At 44.8% G+C, this 20,578-nt stretch overlaps 1 protein-coding gene across 11 annotated transcripts in view; it reads left to right on the forward strand.

Annotated features, from left to right (window-relative positions):
- GLYR1 (glyoxylate reductase 1 homolog) overlaps positions 1 to 20,578 on the forward strand; it is a 34,051-nt gene that overhangs the window by 9,598 nt on the left and 3,875 nt on the right. For 3 of the 11 annotated variants that reach the window (XM_037910161.2, XM_037910165.2, XM_037910167.2), the window contains 12 exons: positions 5,562 to 5,700; positions 6,341 to 6,583; positions 10,669 to 10,755; positions 11,681 to 11,737; positions 12,942 to 12,992; positions 13,084 to 13,157; positions 14,816 to 14,915; positions 17,094 to 17,204; positions 17,553 to 17,654; positions 19,070 to 19,232; positions 19,724 to 19,903; positions 20,420 to 20,544. In XM_037910161.2, the coding sequence (XP_037766089.1) occupies positions 5,562 to 5,700; positions 6,341 to 6,583; positions 10,669 to 10,755; positions 11,681 to 11,737; positions 12,942 to 12,992; positions 13,084 to 13,157; positions 14,816 to 14,915; positions 17,094 to 17,204; positions 17,553 to 17,654; positions 19,070 to 19,232; positions 19,724 to 19,903; positions 20,420 to 20,544 (1,432 nt within the window). Of the gene's footprint in view, positions 1 to 3,317; positions 3,356 to 4,635; positions 4,928 to 5,561; positions 5,701 to 6,340; positions 6,584 to 10,668; positions 10,756 to 11,680; positions 11,738 to 12,941; positions 12,993 to 13,083; positions 13,158 to 14,815; positions 14,916 to 17,093; positions 17,205 to 17,552; positions 17,655 to 19,069; positions 19,233 to 19,723; positions 19,904 to 20,419; positions 20,545 to 20,578 lie in introns of those variants that run through there. The other 8 variants (XM_037910163.2, XM_043523478.1, XM_037910169.2 and 5 more) reach the window with 7 other exon arrangements.

Raw genomic sequence — 20,578 nt, forward strand, 5'->3', positions numbered from 1 at the left:
CAGACATTAGCTATGTGCTATAACAGTGTGGTTCCCTATAGCATTGGTTCCCAAACTTGTTCCGCCGCTTGTGCAGGGAAAGCCCCTGGCGGGCCGGGCCGGTTTGTTTACCTGCTGCGTCCGCGGGTTCGGCCGATCGCGGCTCCCGCTGGCCGCGGTTCGCTGCTCCAGGCCAATGGGAGCTGCTGGAAGCGGCGCGGGCTGAGGGGTGTACTGTCTGTCGCTTCCAGCAGCTCCCATGGGCCTGGAGCAGTGAACCGCGGCCACTGGGAGCTGCGATCGGCCGAACCTGCAGACGCAGCAGGTAAACAAACCGGCCCGGCCCGCCAGGGGCTTTCCCTGCACAAGCGGTGGAACAAGTTTGGGAACCACTGCCCTATAGACATGGAGTCATTTCAGTGAAATACTGGAAAGTACACTGCAACCTCCCTACCTGATAAATACTATGCTCTTTCACTTAACTCACAAGCCTTACAGCTTGGAAAAAAAATTCTTAGGTATTAGTGTATTATCAAAATTTTATTGTTAATGTGCTGGAGCACCCCATAGTATCTTTCTGAAGCACCAGTGTACAAACTAAATAACCTCATCAGGTATAGGGTCATCTGGGCTTACTGCCTGACCTGAGTTACCCAAAGAAAAATCAAAGACAAATTTTGCAATCCAAGATAAAAGTATAATATGTAGACTGTTTGAAAGATACAAAAATGATGGCCTTAGCAAAACTGTGTTAGTAGTTTCACCAACCCCCGTATCCTTCTGTAATGCCAAAGCTTAAATTCTGCCACTGCTGTTTCCTGGCCCCGAGGGGGGTTCGTGGGATAGTAGAGCTTTCTGCTGCAGCTGGTTGGAATGTTCCCCAGTGATCTTGCATTCAGAAAACACTAATTTGGAGTTGGCTTGGTGGTGAAGGTTGGGCTTTTGAAGGTCCGATCAGGTAGTTGGAGCTAGGGTTATGTTTCCTATGGGTAGGGTATTTAGAGCTTGGGTTAGGGTTTCTTTGGGTAGGGTACTTGGAGCTCAGGTTAGGGTTCCTTTGAATAGGGTACTTTGAGCTAGCATTAGGGTTCTTATGAGTAGGTCTCCGTGATCTAACGTTAGGGTTCATATGGGTAAGGTACTTGGTGCTAGGGTTAGGGTTCCTATGGGGGTACTTTGCACTAGCATTAGGGTTCCTATGGGAGGGTATTTGGCACGAGGGTTAGGGTCCTGTGTATAAGGTACTTGGAACTAGATTAGGGTTCTTGTGAGCTAGAGTACTTGGACCTAAGGATATGGTTCCTATGAGTCATGTATTTGGAGCTAGGGTTAGGGTTCCCAGGGGTAGGGCTGGTGTTCCTATAGGCATAGTACTTACAGGTAGGGTGGGGTTCCTATAGTTAGGGATCCCCATCCTAAGGCTAGGGTTCCTGTGGGTTGGGTACTTGGTGCTAGGGTTAGGGTTCTTGGGGGTGGTGTGTACTTGGCACTAGGGTTAGGGTTTCTATGGGTAGGGCTCTCTGTCTTGAATTAGTGTTCCTACAGGTAGGGTCCTTGGAGCTTGAGTTAGGTTTCCTGGGGGTAGAGTACGTTGATCTAAGGATAAAGTTACAATGGGTAGAGTACTTGGAGCTTGAGTTAAGGTTTCTGTGGGTATGGTACTTGGAGTTAGGGCCAGGGTTCCTATCTGTAGTGTACCTGAAGCTAGAATTAGCATTGCAGTTCGTAGGGTACTTCCAGCTATGGGTAGGGTTCCAATTGGTAGAGTACTTAAAAATAGGGTTAGTGTTCCTACAGGTAGGGCACTTGAAGCTAGGTTTATGGTTTCTATGGGTAGGGTACTTGGAGTAGGAATAGGGTTCTTTTACGTCTCTCTGCTCTAAGATTAGGGTCTTTTGGATAAGCTATTTGGAACTAGGGATAGGGTTCCTATGTTTCTGTGACTTGGAAATAGGATTATCGTTCCTTTGGGTAGGTGATGTGGATTTAGGGTTACGGTTCGTGGGTAGGGCACTTTGAGCTAGGGTTAGGGTTCCTATTGGTAGGGCTTCCAACCCTAGCGTTAGCTTTCCTATATGAAGGGTACTTGTAGGTAGAGTTAGGGTTCCCATGTGTAGGGTGCTTGGAGCTAGGGTTAGGGTTCCTATTAGCAGGGTGCAAGGAGCTGGGGTATGGTTCCTGTCGATAGGATCCGTGGAGCTAGTCTTAGGGTTCCTATATGTTGGGCTCCACACCCTAGTGTTAGTGTTATAATGCCTAGGGTACTTGTAGAGTTCCTTTGGTTAGCGTGCTTGGACCTAGGGTTAGGGTTCCTGTGGGTAGGTTGCTTGAACCTAGCCTTCAGTAAGGTTAGCACTTATTTTATTTTATGTTATGCCTCAGAAAACTCTTATCTGGATACTTGACCTTCCTTAGCTATGAGATCACAGCCTAATATGTCATTTGAGAGGACTTATGCTAGGTCATTGTTTTTTGAGGCATGTATGTGTAGCTATGAATGCCTTTGTTCTGTGGTATAGCTTTATTTTTATAGTACCCTACAGCATTGGGTGCTTTACAGACATTTAAGAGGACTAGTCCCTGCCTTGGAGAGATTAGATAAATCTATGGCATGTAGACAAGGGACAAACTAGGGAGAGGAATGCAGACTTTTTTTTCTTATTGTGTGTCTGTGACTTTTCTAAGTCCTTGCCTGCTTGCCGTTATCCCTTAGTCTTTTATATAGATCTTTAATCTTGTCTCCAACAGTCCCCAGTGTCTCTGTCTCCCCTGATGTATTAACCTTGCTCCTCCACTACCAAAAGAATAGTGAGCAGAGAGTTGGTGTACGTATGCATGGGGAAGGAGGTGGGGAGTGGGTAGGTACACACACCAGAGGCAATTCGGAGGAGAAAGTACAGTGGATTCCTCTCCCCCTGCCCCGCTTGTTTTGTTCCCCCTCCAATAAGTTTTTGAGGAACAGACTAGTGGAAATAGTAATTTAATTGAGGGGCCCAAATCTGGAAGGAAGCTGGGGGAAATGCTTCTTAAATGACTTCATTGACTTGTTTCCCAACATTCTTATTGCATGTGTACATGTGTGAGAGAGCGAGCTAGCTAGCTTTTCATAGACCAACACTGCCCAGCTCCCTAGTGATTCATAGGGTGAAGGGTTTCATGCTTCCCAAGAAAGATTCCCTGGACAATTTCTAGGCTGTAGACTGTTGTCTGAGAATCACTGATTTCACTCATTATATTGTGCTAACTCAAAGGTGGGTATGAAGGGGGATGTAGGACCAGGGAAAGGATTCTGTAGGGTGCACAGAATGGAAAGCATTGTGGGATCTTCCACCCTTCAGGGCTACGGTGGAAACTCTAGAGCAAGAACCTGCTTGCAGTAAGTGGAAAGTGTGTAAGCATGCTTCCTGCACAGTGAAACCTGTACTAACCGCAACCTCTAAGCAACAGTTACCTGCTCTAACAGCCATGAAGTTTCTGATCTCTTCTATATTAAGTCCTATGTGAAAAGCATCTATCTGTGAAATGTTTGCAGTACCACACTGACTGATTTAGTGGCTCATTGTTCACAATGGCCCATGCTAGTGGAAAGGTAGCTGCTCCTCCCAGGCCTTAAGATGGTAAACTGGTCATTGCATCATGAAAAAAGAGCAAATAGGAACAGGCAAAGGGGCAAGACCCAAATGTGAAGTGAAAAGAAAAGAAAATTCATCCATGAGCATGAGACTGGAAACTCTGCTATTTTCCTGCTGTCCTAAACAGATCCAGGAGACACAGGCTATTTGTTATGGCTGATCAGAAAACCTTGATGCGGAGGCCAGGGACTTTAAAATGAAAAGCAAAGAATGATGAGATCAGTGAAATACTCTGGGCTTTAAAACTGCACAGATGAACATTCTAAAAAGCAGTGGGGAATTATGATTTTAAGGCAGGTGGATGGAGAAAGCTGCCTCACACCACAGGTTGTTTTTGAAGCTGATTCTCTCAGAGACTGTAGTATATGAGAACAGCTCTCTGGCAGTCTGATTCCATCATGCTGATAATATATGGAACTGGGATTAGATTGCTTGTCTGAGTATATGGACAAGCCATGGAAAAACAAACTAGAAAAGGGCAGAAAAGCTGAGCCAAAGAGCTCATAGATATTCTGATGTGATAGCACAACTGGAAGGTGAGAGAGAAAAGCGGCTGTTAATTGGGAAAGTCCTGCAACTTTTTAAGCATTATGAAACTCTTCAGTACCGAATGTGCCAGTTATGTGGAGGAGGTCCGATTTAAAAATAGAGGATTCATGCCATAATGGGTGGATTTCTAATTTCCATTCCTTGAAAAATGAGCTACTGAGGCATCATGTCTTAAAATTTGTGTTCGGTTTATAGCTATGTAGATATGATTCTTGAAAATATGAAATTGAAAAGGCTTCCTGTGAACAGCAGCACCTGTCTGCAGGAGATAACCATTGCTGGGGGTGATCAAAATGTTTAAATCTTCTACCACTGACATTTAGCATCTTTTGTTTTTCAATGGTGCCCATTTTTAAAATTCATTTCCCTGCCTAATGCTGTACACTGAGCTGCTCCCTGATGAAAATGCTGATGGATGTTCCTATTCAGCAACGTTTCCAATAAGTAGTGCACAGAACTCTACCCTTCCCAACAGTAAAGGGGAAATAGCACTGCAGCCACTTAACTGATGAGGAGCAGTCTGGAATGAAAATTTTGAAGAGGTGGACAACGTGAAAGAAGGCGATCATTCCGTGTGAGAGCCTACACATTTCAGAAGTGTCAAGGAAAACCAGTTGTTACAGGGAGAAAATTTAGGAGTTTCTTCACAAAGCAGAAGAGAGCTCTGCTTTGATGTTACTACGTTATAAAACACAGTGGTGCGAGCCACTCTTAAACACACTGCCAGCAATTGAGGATAAATGCTTTTTTCATCAAAAGTGAAAAATTTCAGTTTATTACAAGTCATTTGATCCTGTGTGTGCTGAAAGTGTGGTGTGCAGTGAGCTATGGTGTGTGTGCTCCTTTTGTTTGTGGTGGTCACTCAAGTGTTATAAAATCTAATTTTGAAAAATATTGTCTATTCTTCCAGCCCTCATGGGGATTTATACATACATACACAGTACTAGACAAGAATAATCTTGTCTCTGACCAAAAGGTTGTTTTGTCAGAACTGTTAAGTGGCCTCCTGTTGCAACAGTCCTAGGAATAAAATCCCACATTGGGTGTGTGGGTGTTCCCCACACCAGTACAAGAGCAATCAGTTGTGCACTTATAAATGTGTGTGCTCACATGTGGGCGCATTGGCAGAGCACATGAATGGTGCCCAGAGGCGAGTTTCATTTGCACAGTTGGGTATGCTACTTGTTGGGGAGGCTGAAGAAAGACTTCAGTGAATGTAGGAGTTGGAGCCGTCAGGGAAGAGGGAACAGAAGTGAGTTTGCTGGTATGGTCAGTCCAATGTGGCCATACTATTGTATATGTCAGTTTTACCTCTACATGGTGGGATTGGGTGAGGAAGTTGATGTGTGTTTTGATTGGAAAATGTATCAGTAGTTAACATTTTCTGACATTTATTATCAGTGCTTGGATCAAAGTGGAACAGCTGAAGCCTTATCACGCCCACAAAGAGGAAATGATCAAGATTAACAAGGGTAAGCGCTTCCAGCAGGCTGTGGATGCTGTGGAGGAGTTCCTTAAGAAAGCCAAAGGCAAAGACCAGGTGAGTGGTTTTAACTTTGCTTTCTGTGCCAAAGTAGGGCTTGATGTGATCAATAACCAAGCTTCTGTTTTACCTTTATTAAAGCTGGTGGCCTCTAGCTTTAAACTTTCCATAGAAGAGTGGTCATGATGGCCATGATACTAGTTAGCACTCACATAGTACTTTCCATCTGCAAAGCACTTAACCAAACATGAATTTCCCCAACCCCATTGTGAAGTAGGTAAGCATTATCCCTTTTTTACTAATGGGGAAACTGAAGCAGAGAGGCTAATTGACAACACAGTAAATCAGTGCTAAATCTGGGGTTAAAACTTACTTTCTCCTAAACCTTTGTTTTAGACTACATGATTCCCCAGCGATCCTTCACCTGGCATGTTCTATGAATCAGTTTTTGATTTGACTTAAATGCTAAGCTTAAATGCAAATACATTTGACTTAAATGCTAACTTCAATAATTTCAAACTCAACAGCTTCAAAGAGCTAATTTTTCTTGGACCCGGTGCTGTAATGTGACTTTGAACCATCAGTTTCCTGATAATCAGCACTGGATTCTTGGTATCCCTGGGTTTTTTATGAAAATCGAGTTTCTCAAGTTTCTCTCTCTTCCTTCCTCGCAATCTTCTGTTCTATAATCTCTCAGGCGTCTTCTCATAACTCCAGTGAAGAGAAGAACCGGCGTAATTCCAGTGAGGAGAGAGGCAAGCAGTCTGCTGGTGATGAGAAGCGCAAAGCTGCTTTTTCTGAAGGGAAGTTGAAGAAGAGCACAGGAGAAGGAAAGAAGCGAGCATCTTCTGTCTCCTCAGAGCGAGGCTCAAAATCGCCTCTGAAAAGAGCACTAGATCAGAGCCCCCGGAAGCGGGGACGGCCCCCCAAAGATGAGAAGGTTTGTGTTGTGCATGTCCTGCCATGACCTGTGGACTTTACTGATTGACTCTAGGGATGGCACTTTGGCTTACAGGCCAAAAGGAAGGGCTCAGTTTTGTACCATTTGTAAAGCTGTTCGTGTCAATTCTTCTGAATCTATTAGCTGACCGATAACCATGACCAGGTTATTGTTGACTGTCTTCTGTGGATTCCTAGCAGGATTAGATAGTCTTTCTTGAATGTTTCCATTCATTTTTTTCCAAGAGATCTGAGAGGGCTGTCTTGTGCGGTTGCACAGGGTTCCGTCTTGCCACCCTACCTGCTCAGTGTATGCATGAGGGCCGATTTGAAGATTAGTGAGGAGATGTGAGCTTTAGTGCCTTGAGATGATATCCTGGTGTACATCTGCCCTCCCATCTCATTTGGTTTGTGTGGTTGAATGACTGATACTCTTCTCTCCCTTACTCCCAGTGCTAACAGAGATTGGGGGCTTGGGTCAGGACATCTGATTGAGAGTCACTGAAGAAATGCTTGTGGGTTGAGGGAAGCTATCAGAAGCATTAGTGAGGCTTATTTTAGCTTCTGTAAAAAGAAAAAAGAAAAGGAGTACTTGTGGCACCTTAGAGACTAACCAGTTTATTTGAGCATGAGCTTTCGTGAGCTACAGCTCACTTCATCGGATGCATAGCATATCGTGGAAACTGCAGAAGACATTATATACACACAGAGACCATGAAACAAAACTTCCTCCCACCCCACTCTCCTGCTGGTAACAGCTTATCTAAAGTGATCATCAAGTAGGGCCATTTCCAGCACAAATCCATGTTTTCTCACCCTTCCCTCCCCCCCCCCCCCCCACATACATACAAACTCACTCTAGAGTGAGTTTGTATGTATTGGGGGGGGGGGGGGGGAAGGGTGAGAAAACCTGGATTTGTGCTGGAAATGGCCCTACTTGATGATCACTTTAGAGTTGTATGTATGTGTGGGGGGGGAGGGGAAGGGTGAGAGAACCTGGATTTGTGCTGGAAATGGCCCTACTTGATGATCACTTTAGATAAGCTGTTACCAGCAGGAGAGTGGGGTGGGAGGAAGTTTTGTTTCATGGTCTCTGTGTGTATATAATGTCTTCTGCAGTTTCCACGATATGGTATGCATCCGATGAAGTGAGCTGTAGCTCACGAAAGCTCATGCTCAAATAAACTGGTTAGTCTCTAAGGTGCCACAAGTACTCCTTTTCTTTTTTCTTTTTATGAATACAGACTAACACGGCTGTTACTCTGAAACCTGTCATTTAGCTTCTGTGATTGTGTATGTAGTCCCTCTGTTACTGAGATACAATGTAACCCCAGGTTTTGTATTCTCAGTTGTTTCTGTGTCTCTGCGGCAACAACCAAATGTATTTTTGTATCTGTCCTCAGCTAGAAGATTGCAATTTTTTATTTTGATTGTCGCCCTCGCTGCAGTGATCCATGTCTTTGTCACCTCCAAAATGGATTACTTTAATGCACATGCTCTACAAGGGACTGAAAACTATTGAGAAACTTTAGTCCGTGCACAGCATGGCAGTCTGCTTGCTCACTGGTTCTTCAAAGGGATCACTTTGTACCTGTGGCTCATGTTCTTTGCTGACTTCCAGTTCACTTTTGAGTACAATTCAAGATGTCAGTCTTGATCTGTAAAGCTCTAATGGGATTGGGCCCTAGTTGTCTGAGCAGCAGCCTTTCTCCTTGATAACTCTGCAGTTAAGTTCCAGCTAACACCAGGTAGTAGATGTGCGGGTACTGCTGGCAAATTAGGTTTAGTGATGAGCTATTGACTCTCTCTTTGTCAAACTGAAGAGAGTGGTCAGGAAGAGAATTCCAGTGTCTGTTAAGGCCTATCTGTTTCTCCTTTCTTCTGAGAAGAGGAAAAGGTGGGGGGTATTGTGGGTTCTGAGCAGTATTGATGCTCCTGGGGGCTATAATTGGTTAATGCAGAATAACTTTTTATTGACTAACTTATTGTACATGTTCCTTGTGCTTCTGGATAGACAAATGTTAAAAGTTCAGGTATAAATACATGGATTAAAATGGACCTTCAGAATCTTCTGGGGATGAAAGATGCTTTCTTGGATCAGAGCATGATTCCAATCTTGGAGGGTGCATGTTGCTGAAGGTTGTATATGTGAGATCAGTTGCCAGTCATGAGTTTGATCCTCATTGGCCTGAAGACTTGTCAGTCATCTTGGCATGTGGCATTTGTCACATGCAGAGAATGCAGCTGCAGGAGTCATGCCAGCTGCCAGAAATGAGTTGGAGGGATTTATAAAGTAAGTATTTTATTGGCAAACCTCAGCAGAGGCTGTGGAAAGCTGTTCTTATGACATTGAGCTGATCAACTGGCTAGCAAATGTCTGGTCAGAGACAACAGGCTAACTAAGACGTGAAGTTGATAACGGTATGTGCCTCCAGAGAATAATATGCTGTCAATGCCATCATGGAAATGTACAAGCCCAGGCATAAATTCTGTTGTTATCCGTATTGTGAAAATAATAATTACAAATCTAATATTTTACTTTTCTGGCCAAAAGAAGAAATACTGTACACACATTTTCTACATGCATAGGTTGAGTGGCGTGAAATGTTGGCTTCTATGACAGTGTCAGTTCTGTTTCATAACAGATAGAGAATCTCTTTCTTTATCCTTATTGTTGGGGCGGGGGAGGAGGGAGATAGCTACACTACTTAATGATGAGAGGTGACATTGCTGAGCTGCCAAGAAGCTCACAACCACAGCTGTACTCTTCTTTAAAATATGCTCAATTTTAAACTAAAGCGATGAATATTTTTAAGTTAGGCAAAATCTGGACATCCATAACTTGTCAAGATCCTAAGGGCCACTAACCTGAATTAAACAAAGCAGATTGTAGCCACCCTTGACTGTCCAAACGGCCGTGCCTTTCCCACTAATTACAAATCCCAGCAGGCAGTGCTTCACCTTGGTCTGAGTGGAAGGTCTCCTAGATCTAGATGGAACGTTACATGCTGGGGTCTGAAATGTCCAGAGTAGTGGTCTGTTTCAAAAAGACAGCAGCAACAAGCCAGATTAGGTCCAGGAGCCATACTTTGGCCATCTTTGTTCCAAGTAACGTGAGCTTCTGCTTTGTTCCCCACGTGAAACTGCCAGTGTTTGGACAGTAATGTGCTCTTTCAGGAAGTAGATCTGGGGAGGGAGAGGGTCATGTTTGTCCATTTCTTGACAGCTGAAAAAAAAAAAACCAAAATGAAACCAATCATGCCCCATCTCCCTCCTGAATCCTGGTATGTGCTGTCATAGGGGCCTGCGCAGCTTAATTTGTACATCTTCTGTACACCACATTTGCAAAATGCTGCTATAGAACTTCATAATATGCTTCCTCTTTCTTACATGCTTTGCTGAGTAGTGAAGTAGTTGAAATATTGACATGTTAAGTATGATTGTTATTGGAGTTAGCACCTATTGAAATGAAACAAACACCTGAGCTACTGTATTGGGTACTCTGCAAACTGAGGCAGACATTGGTGCTTTGGTTATGCTTGCTTCATGTTGTGAAGGTTTACTCACTATCTATAGCAGAGACTAATTTTTAAAGAAATGAAAGCTGAGAATCTGGAGAACAATTAAGAAGTCTGTGGCAACATCCCCCTGCCCTGATTAGCTCTCTCTCTCTTTCACACACTCCCCACCCACTCTGAGGGATGGGCCTCACATTTGGGGAAATGCTGGAGTAGGGGCTGTTCAGTTCTTTCCAACTTTGTTTTCCATTTGTGTAAATATATGCATTCCTCCTAGGTACAGTGGGATTTCCCCTGAAATCATAACTCTGTGAAACTCCCCGTGTCAGTGATTCCTACTCTGCTTCATCTTGCCCACTGCTGGACTAGTCTTACACTGACAATGCAATGCATGATGCAGTGTGAGCTTCTTTGGGGAGGGATTTCCCAAAGGCCTGTGAAATGAAAAGTGTTTCATGATGCTCTTCAAAAATTGTCTTGTTTGTATGTTATAAAAGCCAACACTACATGGTCAACCCTTGGGACTCCATCAGTCACAGTTTTTATCACCCTCCTTGTCTCTCCTCAGGACCTCACGATCCCTGAGTCCAGTACAGTGAAGAGAGTGATGACTGGAACAGTGGCAGGATTTAAGTGGCCTCCAGGTGTAAGTGAGGTAATTAAACTCTTAGCTTTCTTTGCATCAGAAGTGATTTAGGAGCTAGAGTGACCCTTATAGGAGTGGATATGCTGGGGACAGTTCATTTGAGTCTCACATTTTCCTAGGCTCTAATAATATTCATAGATCTTTCTTGCTCCTATATGAGGTGGAAAGGACAGCTAGCTTTTTTTATGATACTGAAATGTAACTGAGTCAGCCAGTCAGTGTTCAGGGGAACTGATGTATAAATGAGCAAGCTTTGTTCCTTAGTTAGCCAATTCCCTTCCTCTGGGTCTGTGTATCTTGTCTGTATATTTTCTACATGGTTATTTGTCAGCAGTCACACAGTGTGCCAACATTTCCAGTTTAACGTCCTTTTAGTTTTAACTCTGCTATCATTAGCAGCACAGGTAAGGAGTTACCTTTTAAATGATTTTTTCCTGTCTTCCTTTAAACCACCAAAATTGTTCTTGATAAAATCCCAGTTTAAACTGGGAAGTGCTAGGAAGTCGCATGATTGTGCCCCATGGGGCTTAGATGTTATAGAACATATAGTATGGAAGATCATCTGCTGAGTGTAGTCTCAAATTTAATCTTCCTAGTCTTTCTAATTTGACATGCTTTAAACAAATAGCATTTGAGTATCTCTTCTGACCAGGATTCTAGACTGGCTGGTATGCCATCTCATTCTTAATATAATTCAGCCATATTCTCAATTTTTCATTCCCCTCCCATGATTTCCTGTTTCCCACATGTTCCCTGAGTTGGGAATTACTCTGTCAGAGGTCCTAAAGTAGGCAGGCAGAGAAAGGGAAGCAATTTATCAGGTTTCTTAAACTGGGAAATGCTGCCGTCCATCTGGGAGAACAGGGGAATCAATGCTGAGGTTGCTCAGTAAATCTCTGGTGATGTTTCTCAGCCTGTGCTTTTCTGATTGCAGCCTGTGAATGATGGTGACCCACATTTCCATCACTTCTTGCTCAGCCAGACAGAGAAGGTGAGCCATAGTAACATAGGTTTTGGCAGACTGGCTCAAACAGCTGGTCCATCTAGCTAGGCCTCCTGCCTTCTGCAGGGTCTAAAGTCTGATGCGTCAGACAGAATGCACAATAGCCAGTTGTCCAGTGCTGTGCATTTGGAGCTACAGCTATGAAACTCTATCACACCCCTATAGTGGTCCTCTCACTCCCTAACCTTTGGACTTAGGTGAACTTTATTTTAGCATTTATAACTACAAATTTTACAGGCAATAAAAAGTTATCTAGCCACACAATTTGACTCTGACCATCAGCTGCAATGAATTCCCCATGTTGATACTATCACGTAAGAGATGGTATTTCCTGTGTCAAGTAACCCATTGTTCTTGTCTTCTGGGATGATTGATCTACTAGTTCTTTCATCTGGGTAGAGCTTGGTGATTCAGGTCCTGAATAATGAGTGGAATAGGAAGGAGAGCATTACATTGAACCTTCTTGTCCCTGGGAAATGCAGTCAACTAATGCCAAGAAAGACAGGTTGTCATGTGGGATTTTTATCATCAGGCAGTGAAGATCAAGATTAAAGAGAAGGTCAAATAAATGAAGTGGGTTTGTATCCAGGTAGGGATCTGGGCAGAGACAGCTGGATTAAGAGCAGATAGCTGCAGATTCTAACAGGTTCTTATCTTTAATCTAAATGAGTCTGAAGCCTTTATCACAATCCACTTGTTAAATCCCCCACACCTTCTCCCTTACTAATAAGGATTCTGCTTTTCCAGCCATCAGTGACCCACTGAGTGTAGGTGTGAAGCAGGGTGTTCTGCAAGATACTAGTCTGCATCCTCTGGGGGAAAAGGGTTTAGGGGTCTCCATCTTCTGCAATGTCAAATGTGTGAACAGGTAAGTCCCCTATACTCAGGGCCTCCACCTTCCATTGATGTGGATTGTCGCATAGGAGCGTGTAGTACCTAGAAGAGAGGGTGAACAGCCTGAGTAAGGGCATTAGGGATTTTGGTACCCTGCATTGCAGGAAAGTTCTGGGCTTTATTTTCTCTCATGGGGAGGAGGGTGGCCGTCTTTTCCTGCATTGCAGATGATAGCATGGGGATGAGTTGCCTCTTTTTCCTTTGTACCAAGCATATGGTCAGTTTCTTCTGTACAGGGCAGGATAAAGCACGAGAGCACCAGCCCTTTCCCTAAATGTTTTTTCTCCTCTTCATATAGCCAACTGTCTGCTATCAGGCAATCACTAAGAAGCTGAAGGTGTGTGAAGAGGTAAGGCAAACTGTCCCATTGTCTTACTCTTATTGTGTTGAGGTCTGGCAGTTCTGCTAAAGTAAGAATATCTTGTGGCTTGTCTTCACAGGAAACAGGATCCACCTCCATCCAGGCAGCAGACAGCACAGCAGTTAATGGCAGCATCACTCCTACTGACAAAAAGTAAGGCCCCCATGTGTTCCAAGAATCTGCCTTCTCTCCCTTTTTGCCACTCAGCTCTCTTTCTCTTCCTCCACCCCCTTCCTCTTTCAGGTGGATCTGGGGAAGCAGCCATTGGCTCTGCTGAGAGAGACAAGGTGGGTGAGGTAATATCGTTTATTGGACCAACTTGTGTTGGTGGAAGGAACAAGCTTTCAAGCTTCAGAGTTACCTTCCCCGGACCTGAAGAAGAGCTTTGTGAGCTCGAGAGCTTGTCCCTTCCACCAACAAAGTTGGTCCAGTAAAAGATACTACTTCACCCACCTTGTCTCTCTGATATCCTGAGACCAGCATGGCTACAACACTGCAAACAGCAATTGACCATCCTGTCATTTAGAATAAATAAACCTTCCCATCCCTGCCCCACTGTTTCTGAACCATATACTGTCCCTGTGTGAGACTCCTATTCATGGGAAACAGCCACACATGAGTGGGGATGCTGCACCATGGAATAGCTCAGCAAGAGGCCTTCAGGATGCTCATAGGGGATTGGGTTTTGTCTGACCCTGACGCACATTTGCAGTGTGTGACGTGACATGACAGAATATTACACAGATCAGCGCTTCTGAATGCAGTGTGGGCCGCAAAGATAAAATGTCTCCAGTAATGTCTGGCAGAAAACCAGGTTTGTTTGCTCACTAGCTCAAGCAGCTAGAATGCAAGAGGAAGAGGGCGGCGCTTTCTCCCACCTCACAGGAGCACGTGAGCCTTCTGGTTTCTTCTAACGTTCCCCTTCTCCTTTCTAGAGTGACAGGAGCCAGAGCGGGGCTTCCTGTTTCACTCTGTGACCTCTGTCCTGTTCAAATGCAGATCAGGCTCTGGTCTGTTGTTTGCCGTTAGATCGGTTCTTTCTCTGGGGATGTCAGTTTTCAGCCTTACTCAAGGGGACCCAAAGTAAAGATGAAATTATTCAGGTAAAACCCTTTCCCTGAAGGGGTGGGGGGAACGTCTCTTCAGCTGTGAGGAATGGAAATGGGCAAATCCTGTTGCTGAAGGAACTAGAGTGACTCATTCCAACCCTTATATGTTGGTTTGCTTCAAAAGCAGCACGTACAACCAGCTGTGAACCAAAGGGCAGATGTAAAGCTGAAACCGAAATGCGTCTGAAATGGCTTTGTTCAAATTAGCATTCAGAAATGCTACATCATGGGGGATGGTAAACTCTGAAGTGTAATTTAGATCCACTCTTACTTAGTATTTCAGGGTCTCCTACTACCATCTGTCATTTTGCTGCAAACTGGCATGATATATACAGGATCCCTGGAGCCATAGCTGCAAAGAAGTTCCTAGTGTGGAGTAATAGGGAAGGAACTTTTGCATGATGACGATAAAAATCTTGACAACCATTAGGCAGCTGGTATGCTGAGATCACTGCCAATATGGTCTCATTGTTCCCTTGTGCTCCCTTGAGTACCAGCTTGCTCTTCATATCAGCCTGAACTCTACCTTTGGAAACAGGTGGTTTCTTAAAAATGTTCTTCTAGCTGTGAGTGCGGTGGCACAAGTTCCTCGTGTGTTGGACCTCTGTCATGTGCTCTACAGTATTTTCAGTGGCATCAGTCTGACATCTATTGTCTCTGTGCGTTCCCTTTTCTTCACTGATGTGTGTCTCTTTTCCCCAGGATAGGATTTCTGGGTCTCGGCCTGATGGGAAGTGGCATTGTCTCGAACTTACTAAAAATGGGGCACACGGTCACTGTATGGAACCGGACTGCTGAGAAGGTAAGTGTGTCCATGAGAAGGTGTGGGATGGAGTCTTTCACAGTGGGACCTGTTTAAGTGCCTTAACTTCCAGAAATGTGTGCACATGCTTGGAGGAGTGGAATGCATAATGTCATTGGGTTATTGTATTCAGCTAGAACAGCCACACTGGTCATGGTGTGGAGCTGGACAGCCAAGAAAGGTTTAAGCAAGTTCACTCTGTGAGAGATGTGCTATTTGGATGAGACTCTCCACCCTGGCACCCTGTTGTGCTAAGGTGGAATAACAGCTTCATCTTGAGAACCTGAACTGCTACGATGAGGCTGAGGTAGTTTTCCAGGTTTCATCATCAGAAACTAATTCAAGAACAGCTGATTGGCCACATAATGTTAGTTCATAGTATCCAATGTACTATTTCCCTTCCCTCCTCCTCTTTTGGTGGCCAGTGGGGAAGAAAACACCACACAATATTTTGATCCCAAAAGAACTGCATCAGTGTGACACTGGTGTCTGAGTGTGGAGAGAAATTACTGTCTTTGGCAACAGGAGTCATTTGATGTTCAGCACAATTCATAATGCTCTAGCAAGGTGGCAGAGGAGTTCCAGGCTAGGATTTAGATTCTTTAAAGTGTTTATGAATACTGAGGGGTGTGTGTGTGTAATGTACTTTTTTCATTAGATCATGGCATAGAGTGATATATACACACACGCGCGCACAAAATAGTGTGGCCATTTTTCGTATGGATGATGAGACAACACGCCCCCTCTCCTCCCCCCAAACACAGACAGTGGCAGAAGGCTGACCAGCTGGAGAAGCAGACAGTCTAATAAATTAAACCCCACATTGTTCTCAGTACTGTGGATATTCCTGCTGACAAAACAGGAGGTGCCATTTGACAGTCATCTTCCAGCATTTTCTCCCCTTCCCTCAAACTTTGGAGTATCCAAATCTTCTATGACTTCTCACAGGATGCACTCCGCCCTCCCCCTTTACATATTCTCAGAATATTTTCCTTCTCTTGTACTCTGTCCCTGCCTCCTGGGGTTCAGGAATTGTGAAGGAGGCACCTTGTGCGTCAGAGTCTCCATAGTGGTCTGTCCTTCTGCTAAGACGCCAGGTCTGTCTCACATCAGTCTGGGCACAATGGTTAGAGTGTGTGTTATGGCAGTGGCTTAGAGCAGTGGTCTCCAAACTTTTTTGATCGCGCACCCCTATCAGTAAAAAATTTTTGAGCATGCACCCCCAATATATGTATATAAATTATATACATGTACTACTGTACTAATATATTGTGTAAATTATAAAACAAACACAAAAAATAGAAATTAAAAAACGAGATAAAGATGAAATAAACAATATTTTTAATTTTTTTTTTTATTTTATTAACGGTACAAAAAACCTTTTTGCTCTCACTAAAAATTAATAATTCTTTTTAGAGAGAGCAATGTGATCGAATGTGCTTTATTATTTTTGAAAATCTTGGTTTAACACTTTGTGATACAGTGGGCGCTCAGGGTGGGGTGCGGGGTCTGGGAGGGAGTTAGGGTGTGGGAGGGCACTCAGGGTGGGGGTGCGGGAAGAGGCTCAGAGCTGGGGCAGGCAGGAGGCGCAGAGCACTTACCTGGGGCAGCTCCTGTTTGGTGCAGGGGGTGCGCAGGTGGCTCTGCGCAGTGCAGCACCATCCTCATGGCCACGATTCTGGGAGCTGCGATTCTGGGAGCTGCCCCGCCCTCGGCAGGCAGGGCCACCTGGAACGCAGGGGCTTTAGGGGCTTCAGGGCCCTGGGCTAAGGGGGCCCCGGGGCCCTGGCCTGCAGCTCTAAAGCCCCTCTCGGAATGCGGCCCTGAGAGCACAGGCCAGAGGACTCAGGAGGAGCAGGGGCAGCTGCGCTTTCCCCTTCAAAGCGCCGCTTCTCTCTGGCCAGCTTTGAAGGGGAAAGTGCCGCTTCTTTCCGCCCGCTGGCTGCGCAGCTGCCCCTGCTCCTCCGCTGGCCAGGGGTCTCAGCGCCGCCCCCTTTTTCTTTCTTTTTCTTCCGGGGGTGCTCCTCCTGCCACTCTGCCCTTTTGCTCCGGCGGTGCTCCTCTTGCTACGCCCCCCCAATCGATCGTCTTGTGCACCCCACTTTGGAGACCACTGGCTTAGAGGACCTGTTGCTTTGTGCTTCCTGCTCCTTACGTTTGGATCTGTGACTTTTGCAGTGTGATTTGTTCATCCAGGAGGGGGCACGGCTGGGAAGAACCCCCGCTGAGGTGGTCTCGACCTGTGACATCACCTTCGCCTGCGTATCAGATCCAAAGGCGGCAAAGGATGTAAGGATTATCTCTTTCTTTCCTAACCGGACTGCATGTTAGAGTCCTGACTTGTCCTGCCCTACCCAAACCCTTTGGACAGTCACGGAATACAGGTTCCTGGTTCCACTGAACACATTAGTCAGGGTCATTCCAGTTACCAGACAGCACAGTAGTAATTTTTCGAACAAAAACATTGCTGTATCCTGTACACACATTTATTTAAAATTACACTGAGAGCATGAACATTTCTGGAACCCTTCCAGAAGACTGGCACTGTAGAGTCAGGTTTGTTTTAACTGCTGACATTGAAGGATTTGAGTTTCTTTGCAGACACCCTATTGCTTTACCCCTTGTCTATTCCCACAGCTGGTACTTGGCCCAAGTGGGGTATTGCAGGGTATCCGCCCAGGGAAGTGCTATGTGGATATGTCGACAGTGGACGCCGATACTGTCACAGAACTGGCACAGGTAATTGCCTTGGACTAAACATCTGACATTCACTGCTGTGGAATTTTTATTGTTTCAGGAGGTTAACTCTTGTTTTTTGCAGTACTGGGAGATATCCAGGACTCTTCTGGGGAAAGTGCAAGCTCAGAAAGAATGAAATAAAGTAACTTGTCAAGTGATATCCAGTTAACAAAATCAGAAGCGGTTTGCTCAAATGATTATGTACAACAAACTGTATAATTTCAGTTCTGTGCTGTCAACTGACCAAACTCCAGTTCCTGAGAGAGTTCCTATCCTCCATAGTAACTTTCACAGTAGCAGCTTTGGTGGAAGGGGAGAGAAGAGGTTTGGGAGTCTTATTGGTGGCTAGTAAGTTTTCCTCTATTTGTTCAATATACATAATCTGGCTATTCCTTGGTTTGTTGTTAAATACTCCAGGGCATGGGAAGGAAGCTCCTTCATGTGCCTGGTCTTAAAAATATTTACATCAAGGGAGACCCAGATATTTGTATCTGAGGGAAGCAAGGTTTCAACCACTTCTAGCAGAAACTTTGGTTTCCTACCTTGACCTCTCAAGTCCATATGCCTTTGTCCTGAAACTGGCTTTGGTTCAGGCCTAAAAGCAGGAGGACTGGGCAGTACAATAGCGCACAAAATTTAAATTGGTGAAATGTAAGGTCATGTCTGTTGGTGAATTGGTAAATTCAGACTGTGGATGTGCTATGAACTAACATGCTCCTGTCAGGAACAAAGGTCCAGAAAGTCACTAGAAGATCTGTCAGAGGCCTGTGGTCCTGGGCCTGCACTCTCACTTTCATGGGCAGCCAAAGTAAAATTTAAAAGAAACTGTTCTATGGACTTAAATGCCAGGATATTTCCATCCTCTTGACTTCCAAGCCCCCGTCCTTGTGCCTCTCCTAATTTAGGATGGTGCCGGTGAAATAAACACATCTGCAAATAATAGTTGTCATGAACAAGGGCAGAGTCCATGGAGTCATTTTCTATTCAACCAACTCCTTTCTAGCACCTCTTCTTCACCCCCAGCCCTAGATAATATACACTTTCAGTGTTGTCCCAAGTTCCTTAGACTTTTCCAGCGGCATGTGACACAGTCACATAGTTTTCAGATACTGAAATGTATAGTCCTCTAGTCCACCTTTGTGGGATGGGGAAACGTGAACAGAGGTACGAGTACATGGCTAAGGCAAGTTCCTGGGCTAGGGCACCTTTTGCAGTACTCTGTGTTGTATGCTATTTTGTATTCTGCAGCATTTCTGTTCTTCATCTTATCTGTATGTATAGACAGTTTGCTTTATGCTTCTGTACCTAGTGCTAGAAGCACCCTGCATGGTGTTCTTGTTTGCCCTGCTGCGTACACAGCGTGTGTCTGTTCTGTTTGTGCATAGCTAAACAGAGTATGTTCTCTTTGTTTCCAGGTGATAGTATCCAGGGGTGGTCGCTTCTTGGAAGCACCAGTCTCAGGAAATCAACAGCTGTCTAATGATGGGATGCTGGTGATCTTAGCAGCTGGAGATAGGGGTTTATATGAGGACTGCAGTAGCTGTTTCCAAGCAATGGGGAAGACCTCTTTTTTTCTAGGTAATTGAAACACCAGGGGCCTTGCAGTTTCTCAGTCAATGCAAGGAGCAGGATTTCCAGCAAGGAGTCTGAGGGGGACATATATCCTCTTTGCAGACCACTGGTAAGAGGTTGAGCATATCAGCTGGTTGTCTCCTCTCTCTCTCTCATGAGGTAGTACAAGAAACTGGACAGGTACATGTCTGTCTAGAATTGGGTTGGGGGTTCTGAAGTTGGCTGAAGCTCCTGTTTGAAACACTGGAATCGGAACCATGTTTAGGGTGAGGTTTATAACTAGGGCTGCATGAAGGTTTTTAGTTCAAACCATACTTTTCATCATGGTAAGTTTCTTCCTTCTCCCTCAAGACAGTGGCCCTAAGGGTCAGCAATCTGTAAGACTGGGGGAAGGGAGAGCTACTAGGGCTTGTGGAGTGTCTAGGATTGCTAATGTCATGTATACAGGGAGCCTGCCTTGCTACAGAGGAACGTCCAATGGTATGTCTCTTTCACAGGTGAAGTAGGCAATGCTGCCAAGATGATGCTGATTGTGAACATGGTCCAAGGTAGCTTCATGGCTACGATAGCAGAAGGACTGACCCTGGCTCAAGTGACTGGTCAGTCCCAGCAAACTCTTCTGGATATCCTCAATCAGGGACAACTTGCCAGCATCTTCCTGGATCAGAAGTGCCAAAGTAAATTTCCCTCTTGTTTTGTCATAGGCCATGGTTATTGCTTTAACCTAGCAGCTGTAGGCAGAGATGAAGGGGGAAAAGTAAACGTCCCATTTGCTATCAGCCTATGGTGCTGGGAACTTTCTCTTGCTGTCCCCTTTATGTCACACTTGATGTGAAAGGTTGAATTCTGTCTCCCAGCATGGTAAGGGCTTCAGAGACACAGCACCAACTCTCTCACCTGCAGCCAATGTCTCCTTAGGACTGGTATTAAGGAGTTCACTGGGCAAGGTGACAAATGAAATGGATGGAAATCTGCCCTCGGAACTGTTTGGAAGTCTGGGTTCAGTTCGACAATCGTGGTAGTGAAATTGTTTGTTGTGTTGTGTGTGTGAGTGGAAGAAGGGACAGGGTGGGGAATAGGGAAGGAGCATCTTGGGAGTTGGGGATGGGGAAGTGAAGATTTATGTTGAATTGCATGCCATTGAGGTATTTTTAGGGTTGATTTATAGTCTGATTTTTGGCCTCTCTTTACAGATATCCTACAAGGAAACTTTAAACCTGACTTCTACCTGAAATACATCCAGAAGGATCTTAGATTAGCCATTGCACTAGGTGATTCCGTCAACCACCCAACTCCCATGGCAGCTGCAGCCAATGAGGTAAGACACTCAGCATTTCAACTTAGTGTGTGGA

Source organism: Chelonia mydas, chromosome 10 (genome assembly GCF_015237465.2).
Source record: "Chelonia mydas isolate rCheMyd1 chromosome 10, rCheMyd1.pri.v2, whole genome shotgun sequence".
Lineage (NCBI taxonomy): Eukaryota > Metazoa > Chordata > Testudines > Cheloniidae > Chelonia > Chelonia mydas.